Raw genomic sequence first — 14,703 nt, forward strand, 5'->3', positions numbered from 1 at the left:
TTCAAAGCGTGTGAAAAAAGTAGCGGCTTATAGTCCGGAAATTACGGTAATCAGATTACAGTTATATTTAATAAAAATGGGAATTATTAGCAGGATTACAATTTTAAAATACATCAGTTTTACTTAAAAAAAATACTGAGAAGATGACACATTTTTGATGAGAAAAATCTTGGTTCCCATTTTTTTCCTAAGGTTACATAGTTCTGTTGTCTTATAGAATACTTACAGCAAAACTTCTTATTGACATTTACTTTCTCTTGTCTTTATTTTAATACTGGGTGTTGAGGTAATCCAAAAGTAATGGAAAGTAATCAAGTTACGTTACTTTAATATTGTGATACTTGGATCAGGTTACTGACTACAATCTTTAACAGGTAATTAGTAATTGTATTGGATTACGTTTTTAAAGTAACCCTCCCGACCCTGCTAATGATCATTTTCATTATTGATTAATCTGCAGAATCTGTATTAATTAATTAATTTATTGTTTGGTATAAAAATGTCAGAAAAGAGTGAAAAATGCCCATCTTTGCTTCCTAAAGCAGGGGTTCCCAATTTTTTTCATGTCAAGGACCCAGACAACAGATGCATATTAGACCACAGACCTCCATTTTGACAGGATTTTGTCTTAAGGAATTCTTTTAGCTTTCCAGATTCAAGATAGTCTTCATAGTTAATCAGTGATCAAACTGGAATCACTTGAATTACAATCTAGGAAAACCCAATTCCTTCCCAAAATGTAATACCCAAGTTTGAAAACCACTGTTGAAAAAACCCAAGATGAAGGCTTCAGATTGTTTGTTTGGCATGCTTGAAAAATGACTTAAATGATTAATTGATTATCAGATTATTTTGATAATGATAATTTTTCTGTCTACTTATCAATTCATTGATTACTTGTTACAACTCAACCTGTGTTACGTTACAGTACTCTTCAGGAGAATGTTTTCTTGGCTGTCAGCAATAAGATAGGAGTGTGTATAGTACAAGTGCATTCCCTTGAATTACTTTTGCTTACTTATTGTACTAATTAATACTTCTTTACTTCGCGACCAAGTATTCAATGTGTCATTTTGCTTCCAGCATCACCTAGTTCACAAAGATACCCAAATAAATATCAGCAACTGAACTGATCCTCACAATGCAGGCACCCCCACAACGCCACACCAGCCTGCAGCTAATCAGTCCCTCCAAACTTTTTTTCCCAATGAAATTGTAACTTAATTGCCTGACAAGTTTTTGATTATTTTTTTTTGTTGGTATAATTCATAAAAAATCAAAGGCAATTTCTTTTTTCAGTTAGAGCGAAATTTCTACTAGTTTTGTGCCATATGGCGCAACGTTTTGTATGGGGGACTGCCATGATTGATGAAACTTGCGGGAAACTACAAAAACTATGTTTTGTATGCATGTATTAATTTTTGTGATCTCAACTTCCAGATGGGACTGGCTTTCGCTAGAAATGCCTGGTTTGGTCTGAAATTATCAGTTGATCAACAGAATAATAATCTCTAATTATTTTGATGATTAGTTGCTTAAATCGTTTTACAAGCAAATATGTCATGCATTTCCTAGTACCAGTTTAAATTATTTAAATTATGCCGTTTTTCATTTGTATCTTAAATAAACAGGCTAGAAGTGTTAAGTAAAAGGGACTTAAGTTGTGTTTGGTTGAAATTAAAACTAGGAATGTAAAGATATTTCACAACAGTTCAATTGTGATTTCACAGTTAATACAGCACAGAAATAAAAAGGGATTCTATAATTTTGATCAAGAAAATGTAAGAGAAAATATATTTAGTGGATTTTTTGTCATTGTTTTGTGGACCCAGTATTGTAAATTGTGAATTGTTTGTTACATTCCTAATTAAAACCAGTTAATCACCGCTCATGTTTGTGTTTAGGTGGAATTCCTGGAGACCACCTCATAGTCCCAGTGTCAGGTCACAGTGTACCCAGCCCCATGCACCTCAGACTAGGGCAGAAAGAGAAGGTGTGGACAGGCGAGTATGTAGACGAAGAGGATGATGGGATGGGTAGGATCGAGGAAATAGGCGATGAGGAAGAAGAAAACAATCTGGATGGGGAGGAGGAAGATGAGGGCGAGTTTGAGGGCAAGGCTTGGGATAACAATGATGGGGATGAAGAGGAGGAGGATGTGGAAGAAGAAGGAGACCAGGCGGAGGTGGAGTGGGGAATCCCAGACTTTCCCTCCCAGTCCACCCAGCACCCTCATTCACAACAACACCAACATGGACCAGAACAGAAGGCAGAAGAAGGTGGTGATGTCATTGTAGAGGATACTGTTTCCCAGGCTGAAGCAGGGGACTTGTTCAGGTCCCACCTTAGCAGGTACAGGGCTCTGAGGAGGCTTAGGCGCTGGCAGCGTTTGCGATCCCATGGAGGCCTTGGATTTCGGCTCACCCAGCACTGGAAGAGCTGGCGACAGCGGGCCCAGTGGGTATGCTCCCAAGGGCACCGGTGGAACCGGAGAGGGCAAAGGTACAGTCTGTACGGCAAGCAGAGGAGGATAAAAAGATATCCGCAATCACCAGACACCGATGGGGATGATGACAGCTATGATGAGAGGTTCACAGAGTCTGAAAGAGGTACAGAGATACAGTACATATTTTTCATTTATTTATTTACCCACACATCATTGTCAAATGGTAATTAAAATAATAGGTTTTTTCATTAGTGCAAACAAAAAATGCCACACAAAAATATTATTTTAAATGTAAAAATGGTCACATTACTAATCATATGTTGAAATCCTGCATCTTTCACAATGGCATAGGGCTGCATATCTTTGTAGTAACCCCCTCTTTCAGAGTCTGAAACAGGTACTTACCTACACTACACTTGTAAAGAAGACTAGTTATTATGGACAGAATATATTAAAAATGGTACAGTTCTATATTTTTCTTACTGTCAGCAAATCACATACAAACATACAAATACCAAACTAACAATGTGTTGTCTGTGTTGTGTCTGTCTCTTAATATTCCCTGCTGTTATTCAATAAGAACCTTTTGAAGTTACTTGACAACAACTTTATTGGCAACATGTTACTGTATGTATAATATGTGCACAACAACACTTCCGGTCTATTTCACAATTAGAGCACCCACTTTCTCCCAATACATAAGAACAGGTAAACTCTCAGACAGTCAATTATTTGGCTACTTGAATATAATGCAACCAATAACAAATATAAGTAAAAATAAATAAGAGTAAATTAACAAACTCTTTTCTGAAAACATTTGCTTTTCAATAGTAGAACTTGAACATGAATATAAATACTAGAATTGAACATAAATATAACAAATAACTAACACAGTGTAGCAGCTTCTTAGTTTGGTTTCCATTGTCCTGGAGAGCTGATGCCCCCTTTTGGCAAGGAGGTGCAGAAGTTGTTTTTTGGGCTGTACCTCAGGACAAGCTCAATTTTCTGGGTTTGAATAAGTTCTTTGACGCTGCTTATTTCCGTCAGTCTTTTCTCAGTGTCTGACTTTGTGGACTTGCATCGAACAGTGATTGACTGTGATAGTTTATTGATGAAGCATATCCAGCGTCACTTATTGTTAGCCCAGAGAAGACTGTAGCCAGAAAGATGGCTTTATAAGTTCCATCAGACATTGCTAATGTTTAATCTGCATGTGTACTTACAATTCTCTTGATTCCCTTTGGCTGCCAAAAAAAGGGGCCGACCTACCTTCTTGGACTTAATTTCAACATAATTTTCATTGGATTTTTTTATTTACCCACACACCATTGTAATATTCTAATTAAAAGAATAGGTTTTTTAATGAGTGCACACAAAAAAATGTGGTTTTGATCATATGCCGAAATCCTGCATTCACCTGATATATATATATATATATATCAAAGTTCTTAATTTTAGATGAGGTACTACTGTTTCAGTTCCCGTCTGTTTACCTTGACCAGATTGCTTTTTTTTCTTGAGTTAAGTGAAAAATGTTAACAGTCTAACAATCTGTATAGGGACAGAAATTGTGTATAATTCTTTCCTTTTCTCTAGCAGATAAACCGATAAATGGCTGCTCTCTAGACAAGCAAGAGGACAGAGGGAGACGGGAAGTGGAGGTCAAACCAGTGGAGCTGGCACTTACTGAGGAGCATATGAGTTGTGTGACTGGTATGGATCAGAGAACAGGATTTTGTCCACATTAGCATTTTCAGATAATTTTTCATACTTTGTAATGCCAAAGCAGTAGGTTGACAAACAGCAGTGTTTCCTGTAAAAAGGTGGCTGTTTTTGGTTCCATTTGTTTGCTTGTTGTTTTAAAATTAATTTATTGGAATATCGAATAAGACCCAACAAAAAGTGGTTTGTTTTAGGTGTGGATTATATGTGCTGATTGGGTCTTTCTTTCAAGATTTTCTTCAAATTGCAAAATAGACAATGTTTTTTTTCCCTTTTGTTGTTAGATGTAAATATAAAAATGTTAAAATGAAAGAGTTGGTCTTCTTGAACAGACACCATACTATGCTTGTTCAACTTGTTGTGAAGATAATTTAGTGATATTGTCTTGTGTTTTAAGGTATTCTTGAAGAGTCTCTACAACAGTATGGCAGTTTGATCCCCATTCATGTGGATGACATCGTGGAGAAGCTTCAGGACATCTTCAGTGAGAGCTTCTCACAGCCACATAGGTTAGACACAGTGTTTAGTTATTCTTGGATTTTTGTAGCTGTACCACTAGTGCTCCAAGAATGTCATTATGGCTTAATTAATTGTTCTTTTCTTGACTTACAAGTATGACACAGAAAAGCAGTTTCTTTACTCTCATTACAACAACCAGTCCTTGTTTCCTTAAAGTAAAGTGGTTCATTTAGGGAAGTCTATTAATTTGTTATATCTGCAAATTCTTTGTGTAGTTCTGTGATGAATGAATACAATTTATACAATTGATTCAAATCAAGGAAGTTGGTAATATAAACATGCAACTGAATTGCAAATGTTATTAATTAACCTTCTATCATTGTATTTTGCCAAGCCCTAGCTCAGCCGTCACAGGCTAAGCTCACCAAAGAGAAAGAAAAGGTGAAACTGTGACCCTGTATATCCAGAAACTAGAAAAGAACAGTAATAGGAGAACTACTTCTGTCCACTACACCTACTGGAGGTCTTGAGAGAAAATTAAGGAATTTCCTTCCTAATACTCAAGTGGATGCTTAAGAATACAAATATAAATAAAATCACATTTTTATTCTTAACCATCCACCTAAGTGTCTGGTGTTGGTGTCTTCTACCCTTGCATAATTGTTATCTCTAAACATAAGATGGATATGTACTTCATTAATCACCTATTGGGAAAATAGTTTTTTCATTTTTTTATTTATAAACACACACACAGGCTGAAATGCACACTTCATGCACTTGTGGACATGCAACAGGGAAGAGATGGTGGAGTTATGGGGCTGCCACGTTAACAGCGCCCCATGAGCAGTTTCTTGGGGTTAGGTTGCCTTGCTCAAGGGAACTCTGGCAATGCACAGGAGGTGAAACTAGCACCTCTCCAGCTACCAGTCCACACTCCATATTGTGGTCTGTGGGATTTGAACCGGTAACCCTCTGGTTCCCAAGCCAAGTCCCTACAGACTGAGCTACTGCCGCCCCAAAATGCATAAATTAGATTAAAAAGCTCAAAAGCAATATCTCTCTAGTGAAATAAAAAAAATACACAGACTGGGTTGTGTGTCAATATGTTTCTCATTCATTATATAATATGATGAAATAAATGATATTGATGATAAATGATGACAAATTATATTTTCTGATCATTTTCATAATACACTGACTTTTTCTCTACTGCCACCCTGAGGTAATAATTTCCATTTGTCCATTGGGAGTTTTTGGTTTGTTGTCACTTTTTTCCAGTTGTAGTGAAAAGTAAAAGAGGAGACACCCTTCCTGGGAAACTGCAATAATCATTAAACTAATTTCGCCATCAATTAAACAGAAAATTTATTTAGACTAGTCTAAAAGTAAACAGTAAAAATTCTGCTCAATATAAAGACTCACACATCTAAGTTAGATACCCCGGTATAGCCTGGTACACGCATTTGACTTGCAGGCAGTTTGTTACATTATTGACATTATTTAATGTCAGTAAACATGTCAGGATAATAGGCTACTGAAATCGGCAACATATGGAATATAATAATTACGTGAGTAATAATGAATGACATTCATTAGGGGATCTGGAGGGTTAATTAAACTATTGGGGAGTATTTTATTACTACAAAAGTGACTGTGTAGTTAAGTTAAATGTAACCATTTATTTGATTTTTTCTTCATTAGGAAAGCAGTGGTCCAGCACCTAATACAGTCCTTCCAGCGTTCATCAGGATCAGCCCTGGCTAAAATATTCAGAGTCAACTACAAACGCCACGTTCTGACCATGGATGACCTTGGCACTCTGTATGGACAGAACTGGCTCAACGACCAGGTACAGCAGCAGTACAAACTTTGTTTTGTTTATTTTTTTTCATTTGCCTGGTCAGTCGGTGAGGATATCTACTTGTCCTTGTCCTTGCTCCTATATAAAATGTTTAATTTATTAGAGGTTATCAACACACAACAAAGACCCTCTTGGCTGCCATGCGAGCAGATGCTGTAGGCCCTTGTTATGGCACTCCAGCAATTAGGTGTGCCTCTGAAAAATGACCCCGTTTTATCTGCCCGGCTCTCCAACTTGTGGCAAACTGCGTGATACATAGTTGGAGTTTTACCCACATTCAACGCCAGCCAACTAAACTCCTGTTTCCAGGATAATTGAAATGCTCGCTTGCACAACGTTGTCTTTACCCACTGCTATTTTCTTGACAATGCCAAATTGGTATTGAGTATGTCCAACTCTCACCAGACATGAGAAAGAAGTGAGATGGCTCACTATTTTTTGCCACTTGCCTAACTGGGCTAGTGAGTCGCTAGAGCCCAGCATGGCATTTTACTTGTTCCGGGTAAAGGTGCCATAGCAGTAAGCTTGCATGCACAGTGCCAGGACTCTGTAACTACCTCACCAAAATGGAATGCATGATAAAACGTGCTGCTAATTAGCATCATTGCTGCAGGGTTTTGCATTGTTACAATTGAAGGGTGCTCCGATTGATTGGTCACTGATCGTAATCGGCCCATATTCGCTCTATTTAGTTTGGTCAGTATATTAACAGTCAGGCACTCGTTTTAGCATTTTGCAAACAGAGAGAGAGATGTTATATGGTGGATGTATAAGAAGCATGGAGCAGGTAAATCATCAGTTTTCGATAGGCGACATCATTAACGAGCCTTGTTAATGTGTGACTCACCCAGCTGCTGTGAAAACTGAATCACAGGTGAAAACATCCAATGTGAGTTGTGTTTCTTGGGCAAATTTATAAAACTTACTGGTGACCAACAAGAGAGCAGACACATACAGCCTGTATATGTAGAGAGGAGCAGAGAGGGGTGGGGCAAGCCAGGGTGTTGGAGACAGGAGTGTAGGTGTGTGCGTACACTATAAACATAAGGCTTTAAATAGATCTGATAGGCCACAAAAACCCTGATTGGAGCACCCTTAATAATAATAAATAATACTAAGAATGTGCATAGAATGAATGTACTGCCACCTTATCCTCAGGACTGTTAACAGTGTGTCTTATGCTTGTCTGGAAAGCAGTGAAGTGTAAAATATTGTTTGCTTGGGGGTTAGCCTACATTCATTCACAATCTAGTCAAAAATCTGGATCTGTGTTGTGGAAGTAATGTAAAGGGGGGACTAAGAGAGTATGATATCTTTCAGCAATGAGCACAATTGTCCATTTTCATTTCCATTTAGTCACGTGAGGCTGGAAATTCCTGTGTGCCTAGTGTAAACTAAACAAATTACAAGAAATTCTTATCATAACCTGCATTATTGAACAGAATACTAATAAATACAGATGCAGATAAGTAATAGATTAAAAAACAATTTCTGACGGTGTAAATGGTGGCATTCTCTGTCTGAACAGTGAAGTCCGCTTATAAACCGTTTGACTGATTTGTAGGCTTGACAGTATGTATAGTCCAGTGTGCAAGTGCTTTTTAAACAGTTTATTTTAGGAGGAAATATGCAGAGAGACTTTTAAAAGCAATGCTTCGCTGGCAGTAGTGACACTATATATAGGCACATTCCTACTCTAAACTATCAAAAGATTCCTATAAAGCTGTTGCCAACTGACCACTGATATTGTTTCAGATGAGTGTTCAGGGAATACCACTCAGTTCATTAAAAACTTGTTTCCTCTTTTCTTTTCACATTGCTTCTTTTCCTTCATCTCTTCTTGCGTCTGCAGTGGTAGGGACTGTGACGAGGAAAAGATGCAAGTGAGGGAAACGTGAATGCTATTAAGGGAACTGAGATGCCCCCTTGGACACTATCAACATGCTCTTTTGTAGCCTGTAGCTGTCATTTGGTAATAGTTACAATGATATCAATACTAACAAAATGCCCGTATTCTGAGTAAACTTTCCTCTGCTGTTAGGCTGACTGCAGCATGAAGTAGCAGCTCTAAACTGCATTCTGACACATCATTCCACTCGTTCCCATTCATTACCTATACTGTGGCGGCCCACCAGGGTATTTTCCCTGCCATACGAACCAAAATCATTTTTACCCTTCTTTCTAACATTGTGTTTTGCGGCGTTGCTTCAGCAAAGCATCTCTCACTCACATTACAAGTATCCGCAATCGATTAACTAGTTGGTCTGCCCCTCTTACAGTCCACTGACAGTCACGTTTGAAAAGAAAAAACAAGGTGATTAAAGTAGTTAGAGAGTTAGGTAGTGAAAGACATACACCTAATAAGGGGTTATGTGTCCTTCAGATATCTTCAATAGATAAATTAGTTCCTCTACTTCTTCTCATACTTCTTGCCATACTCAAAATAAAAAGTGTATTTAGTGTATTTGGCAGATGTTCTTTTGAACCAATAAAATGACTAATGTAATAATAATAATAATAATAATAATAATCACTGCTCACTGATCAGAAAAGTAACTTTTTTAAGATGTGTCATTACATATGACATCCTCTATTGTTGTTTGATTCAGGTTATGAACATGTATGGTGACCTGGTCATGGACTCTGTGCCAGAGAAGGTAAGGAATATTTATTTTAAACAATGGCTGGGGCGCCCTTGTAGCTTACATGCTGGTGCCCCACATACCAAGGCAGAGTCTTGCTGTAGTGGCTCTGGGTTCAACTCCCACCTATGGCCCTTTGCTGCATGTCATCCCCTCTCTCTCCCCCTTTCTTGTCACTCTTCAGCTGTCACTATCAATTTAAAGCAATAAAAGCCCTAAAAACATATAAATTAAAGACCAATGGCCTACTAAAGGGTTTTAAGATGTTTTATATTTTGATATTTATGTATATCAAATTTGTTTTTGTTTTGAGCAATTCTAATGTTTGGAATGATATTTGATAAGCAGTCACTTTAGATGCACCTGGCTACTCTGCTGTCAGATGTGTAATATTATTACAATGTTGCTTCAAGACAGTCAAGTCATGCCCATTTAAGCTGGAAGGGCACATGCCCTACCAGATTTTTGATATCTTTTTTTCATTTAATTATAGTCGTTTTATATTCAGGCTTGGTTCTACGAGGGGGCAAACATCCATTTCACCCTGAGTTTAATCTTTTTCACCCTTAATGTCGAGCGCAAGGTGCTTTAGTAGGCATTTAGTGGGTGTCTTCATGTGCACCTTCTAATTTGGTCCATCTATGTTCAACAGCGCAACCTGAAAAAGGGCTAGGTGAAGGTGACTATAGATCATAGGTGGCGAAAAACTGTATCAAAATAAAGACACTGATTTGATGAAAATGCTTGTATTATTATAATCTGACTGATGCTCTTTGAGTAATAATTATTATGTATCTCACCTCGTACATGGTCATATAGTTCAATAATTAATTAGCGTTTGCTTTGCATTGTATTTCACGGATAAATTAAGAGTACATTAAGAGTGTACGTTTGCCAAAAGCCCTGGTAACCGGATGTCTCCTTTATTAAAAAAGCAGAATTTTGAGTTATATCCGAGCAGTCTGATGTGTGAAGAGCTCTGTATGTTTATATTGTAGCAGCCTGCTGTTGTTTTCAGGCGATTTAATGAAGATAAACTCAGCGAACAGTCATGTGTAAAGACTGCTGAGACTGAAGGAGAAGCTTTTTATATATGTATATGAATAAATAAATATGAAGCCGTTGTGGACAGCACATACTGAATCATCCATGTTCATTCATAGATCAGTGACTGATTTACTCACTTTCCTGCTTTAACCACATTAAACCTTTTGCTGCTTCCTATGCATTGTGTTTGAACAACACACTACAGTACAGTAACGGTGTGAATATTGGCCTGCATTCGCCAGGGCATTAATTATCTCTTCAATAGTCAGGACTGCTTCTGATAGATGACGTGCAGGCTCACTCAGTCCCACACTTCTTGCGGTAACATCCTTATGGAATAATATTTCAGCTGGTATCGTAAACACAAGATGGCGCAGTCTCTTGATCTAGTGACATTGAATCCCATATATATAGACTTTTATTCCATATATTCAAAGTTTCATTACATATATTCAAAGTTTCATTTAATATATTCATACTTTCATTCCATATATCTCTCACCTACTCTAATTTTTACTTTTCTCTGTTCTCTTCTTCAGGTTCACTTTTTCAACAGCTTCTTTTATGATAAGCTAAGGACAAAAGGCTATGAAGGTGTCAAACGGTGGACGAAAAATGTAAGTGGGAATCTTATGAACTCTTTTTCAGTTAAGTTATTAAGCAGGATATTTTTTAAGTTCAGTGTTCATGGGGGGGAAACCTCCCCTCTTCCCCAACTCCCAAGGCAGATTATGTGAGTGGACTGGGCGGATGTTGGAGTGGAGCGTCGCCTTATCTCCTGTTTCGTTCCACTCTAGTTTCACTACAGTATGCGTAATGCTAATCTCTGGTCCCACTGTACGTCACGGTGATCATTTCCACGCTTCCATGCATTGTCAAATTGCGCATGAGCCTGGCTGTTTAAATCAGATCAGTTTCCAGCTGATGTTTATAGTAACCTCATGAATTATGTGTTCATTGATAAGCAGGGTGTCGTTTCTTCTGCAGCAGTGAAGTTAGAAGTTAGATGTAGCTGCCTCTGTGTGTGTATCTGTGACATCATACAGGTTAAACAGGTTTTAAGCTAAAATTAAAATACAACTTCCCCTTTCCTTTTTTTTCTTTTTAGAGAAGGCAATGACCAATTTTAGTGGAGTGGGATGAAATCTGAGTTGAGCACTCCGTAAGGAGCTGTGCTAATCCGCTATTTTCCTACAGTATTTACATTTAGTTTTGTTTTGCTCTTTATTACGTAGACTAAGGCCAAAGTCTGCCCACACAACTGACATGGCTGTACCAGTTCTTTCTCATCTGCATGGTTAAGAACATTGCTTTTAACTGCTAGATGGAACAAAGCTGACTTAGCAAAGCTCCACAGTACTTTCAAGGGGTGGGAGGCAGCCTAGATAATTTAAAATTATCGTTGTCCAAAAGTGAGCAAAGTTTTATTTACTATTGTAATAAATAAACTTATTATCTATTTTAATATCCATTTTGTGCCCTCCACTCTTCTCACTGTACTCTCCTTGTATCAGGTTGACATCTTTCAGAAGGATCTTTTGTTGATCCCCATCCACCTGGAGGTCCACTGGTCGCTGGTCAGTGTTGACATTCCTCGTCGAGCCATCACTTACTTTGACTCTCAGCGGACCCTCAACAGACGCTGCCCAAAGGTAGGAATGGACAGCAACACCAGGGCTTTATACTAGTAGATTATTTTTGAAAAAAGAATAAATGTAAAACCCCTTCGAGACCCTCAGTAAATGGACTTTCTATCTCTGCAGTTTCCAGGCTACCTTTCTAACTAATAGGCTGGGGAATGTGTAGTCTGTTATGACCCACCACCTAAAGCTCTGCACTGCATAAAATACCCGAAATGAAGAGTGTAGTTAACAAGGACAATCACCCTCTTGGTTCATATTTACTACTACTTTTTCAGATTAAGTCTGTTTCTTAGGTAATAAATAGAACATTGCTATTTTAGTGGATAATGTATATGAGTAACTGTATCTTTTACTGAACAAATCTAACATTTCATAATTGGGGTACTTAAATTATTTACTCTGTAGTAGTCTCTGTATGTCTTACCAGACGTGGACAGCACTGTGGCTATCGCGTCCCATCTTCGTGTTTTTATGTATCATCAGTTTTACCAAGGCGTTGGTCAGTATTAGAAACACACCTACCAAGAGTGGTTTTTTGAGTGTCTCATATGTAAAATAAATGAAGAGTTCAATGAGACAAGGAAACCGTTCCCATCTTAACCTCAAAATAAACAAAACCTCAACTTCAAAATAAAGATAGAAAATATTTCCCCAGTATGTAGCCCTGTAATTATAAACTACAGTAATCAATTGAGATGGTTTAGTTTATGGATATGGGTGGAAAATTTAAATAAGCACACTATACCAACACCATAATATAATGTAGTGCATTTGAGGTGTCGCAGTGAGGGATTCCCCAGTGACAAACAGAACGGCGTGTGTGTGTGCCATAAATCCACGGGGGTACAATACAATTAATGCTCTTTTACCTGAAGTCTGCTGAATGTGGGTGGTCCTTGACATAACACTTCTTTTTATTGGCTTTTTAATTGGCAGTTGGCATGATTCTGTAGATGTATGTTTTGGAAAAGCCAAGTAGCTGTGGTGGTATCTTGCGTTACAAACTATCACCAGCACTATATTGAAGCATTGACTTGACAGCAGGTTTCTCTGCCATGCTAAGACCAGATATTGCATACTGCAAGGCATTGCTGCCTACTACTGTCAAAGCTGTGTTAGGCAACTTGCACAAAGACTTCAGCCACTCTTAACGGTTGGTTGGCACTAGCCTGAGCTGTCCCTTTTTTAAGGGAATTGAACATTCAGTACATACAGTGCATTGAAGTGTAATACAGGAAGGTTCTATAGCAATATTGCCATTATCGCAACAGACCTAAGTACATTGGAGTTCCGTCTAAAGTGTTCATTGTCATTATTTATAACTCATTTCTTTTTGTGTCTTTTTCAGTTTGTTGTGGAGACAGTAAAGAATAATGCTTCATCTCTAATCTTTTCATTGAATGTTGTTGTTTTCAGCACATTTTTAAGTATCTGCAAGCGGAGGCCATCAAAAAAGACCAACAAGACTTTCTGATGGGATGGAAAGGCTTTTTCAAAATGGTGAGATGCTTTGTTTCCTTTTTTAAACTTTGGCACTGATTGAGGTTACTCATTTCACAGACCTCTAGTTGAAAGAGTTGAATTTAAAATGTGTGCGTTGTTGCTGCTGCAAGTCATACATACATTACTGTGTTGTGCATTTCAATAATTGTACTGCATATTTCTAATGTATTGTGGATTGTATGTTGCAGAATGTGGGTCGTCAAAACAACGACAGTGACTGTGGAGCTTTTGTGCTACAGGTGAGCTTCTCACACCCATTGTCCACATACAGATTAATGTGACACCTTGTTTTTTTGGCCTTACATTCAAATTAATACCATTAGGGCTGCATGATTAAGCATACTAACAACACAATCTCATTTCCTGTCGACCACCAGCACAAACTTTTTTTTAGAGCCTTAGAAAGACTACAGAGGCTATGGCTTTCAAACTGTAAGCACATTCGCTACATCATTCGGTGTGTTTAGCTAACTCAACCAAACTTGATAGCCTATTTGGGAAGTAGGCTGTGCTAAATGATTGCCATGGTTGTACCACACTTATGCCCTGGACACTCTGCATGTGTCTGTTTGTGTCTGTTACACCCATGTTAACAGGTGAGAGCTGCCACGCTGCCCATGTGAGCTGTGGTCATATTGACATTTACCAGCAACATATACACTATGTGGACAAAAGTATTTGGCCACACCTGTTACTTGAATTCAGGTGTTCCAATCAGACCCCTTGCCACAGGTGTATAAAGTCAAGCACCTAGCCATGCAGTCTCCATTTGCAAACATTTGTAATACAAAATGGGTCGTTCTGAAGAGCTCAGTGACTGCAAGCATGGTGCTGTGATAGGACGCCACCTTTGCGATAAGACGGTTCGTGAAATTTTATCCCTGCTGGATATTCCATGCGCAACTGTAAGTGATATTATTAAAAAGTGGAAGCATTTAGGAACAACAGCAACTTTAGCCACGAAGGGAAAACCATGTAAAATCACAGAGCGGAGTCAATGACTGCTAAAGCGCATGATCGCCAAAGTCGCCATCGCTCTGCTGATTCCATACCTGAAGAGTTCAGAACTTCCACTGGCAAATGTAAACCTTACATCACCAAGTCCAATGCCAAGCATTGAATGGAGTGGTGTAAAGTGCATTGTCACTGGACTGTGGAGCAGTGGAAACCTGTTCTTTGGAGTGAAGAATCACGCTTCTCTGTTTGGCAGTCAGACGGTCGAGTCTGGGTTTGGCTGATGCCGGGAAGAGTTATCTGCCTGACTGCATTGTGCCAACTGTGAAGTTTGGTGGAGGAGGGATAATGGTATGGGGCTGTTTTTCAGGGTTTGGGCTAGGCCCCTTATCTCCAGTGAAGGACATTTTGGACAATGCTATGCTT

The 14,703-nt window shown here is 38.4% G+C and overlaps 1 protein-coding gene across 2 annotated transcripts in view; it reads left to right on the forward strand.

Moving 5' to 3' along the window:
* Positions 1-14,703, forward strand: part of LOC118338211 (sentrin-specific protease 3-like) — an 18,336-nt gene that overhangs the window by 1,685 nt on the left and 1,948 nt on the right. Inside the window, exons 3-11 of one of the 2 annotated variants that reach the window (XM_035675471.1) lie at positions 1,905-2,609; positions 4,043-4,159; positions 4,566-4,677; positions 6,329-6,476; positions 9,098-9,145; positions 10,717-10,794; positions 11,692-11,829; positions 13,237-13,320; positions 13,512-13,562. In XM_035675471.1, the coding sequence (XP_035531364.1) occupies positions 1,905-2,609; positions 4,043-4,159; positions 4,566-4,677; positions 6,329-6,476; positions 9,098-9,145; positions 10,717-10,794; positions 11,692-11,829; positions 13,237-13,320; positions 13,512-13,562 (1,481 nt within the window). The remainder of the gene's footprint in view (positions 1-1,904; positions 2,610-4,042; positions 4,160-4,565; positions 4,678-6,328; positions 6,477-9,097; positions 9,146-10,716; positions 10,795-11,691; positions 11,830-13,236; positions 13,321-13,511; positions 13,563-14,703) is intronic. The other variant, XM_035675472.1, reaches the window with a different exon arrangement.

Source organism: Morone saxatilis, unplaced genomic scaffold (assembly GCF_004916995.1).
Source record: "Morone saxatilis isolate NCDOM2014 unplaced genomic scaffold, NCSU_SB_2.0 Contig4, whole genome shotgun sequence".
Classification (NCBI taxonomy): Eukaryota; Metazoa; Chordata; class Actinopteri; family Moronidae; genus Morone; species Morone saxatilis.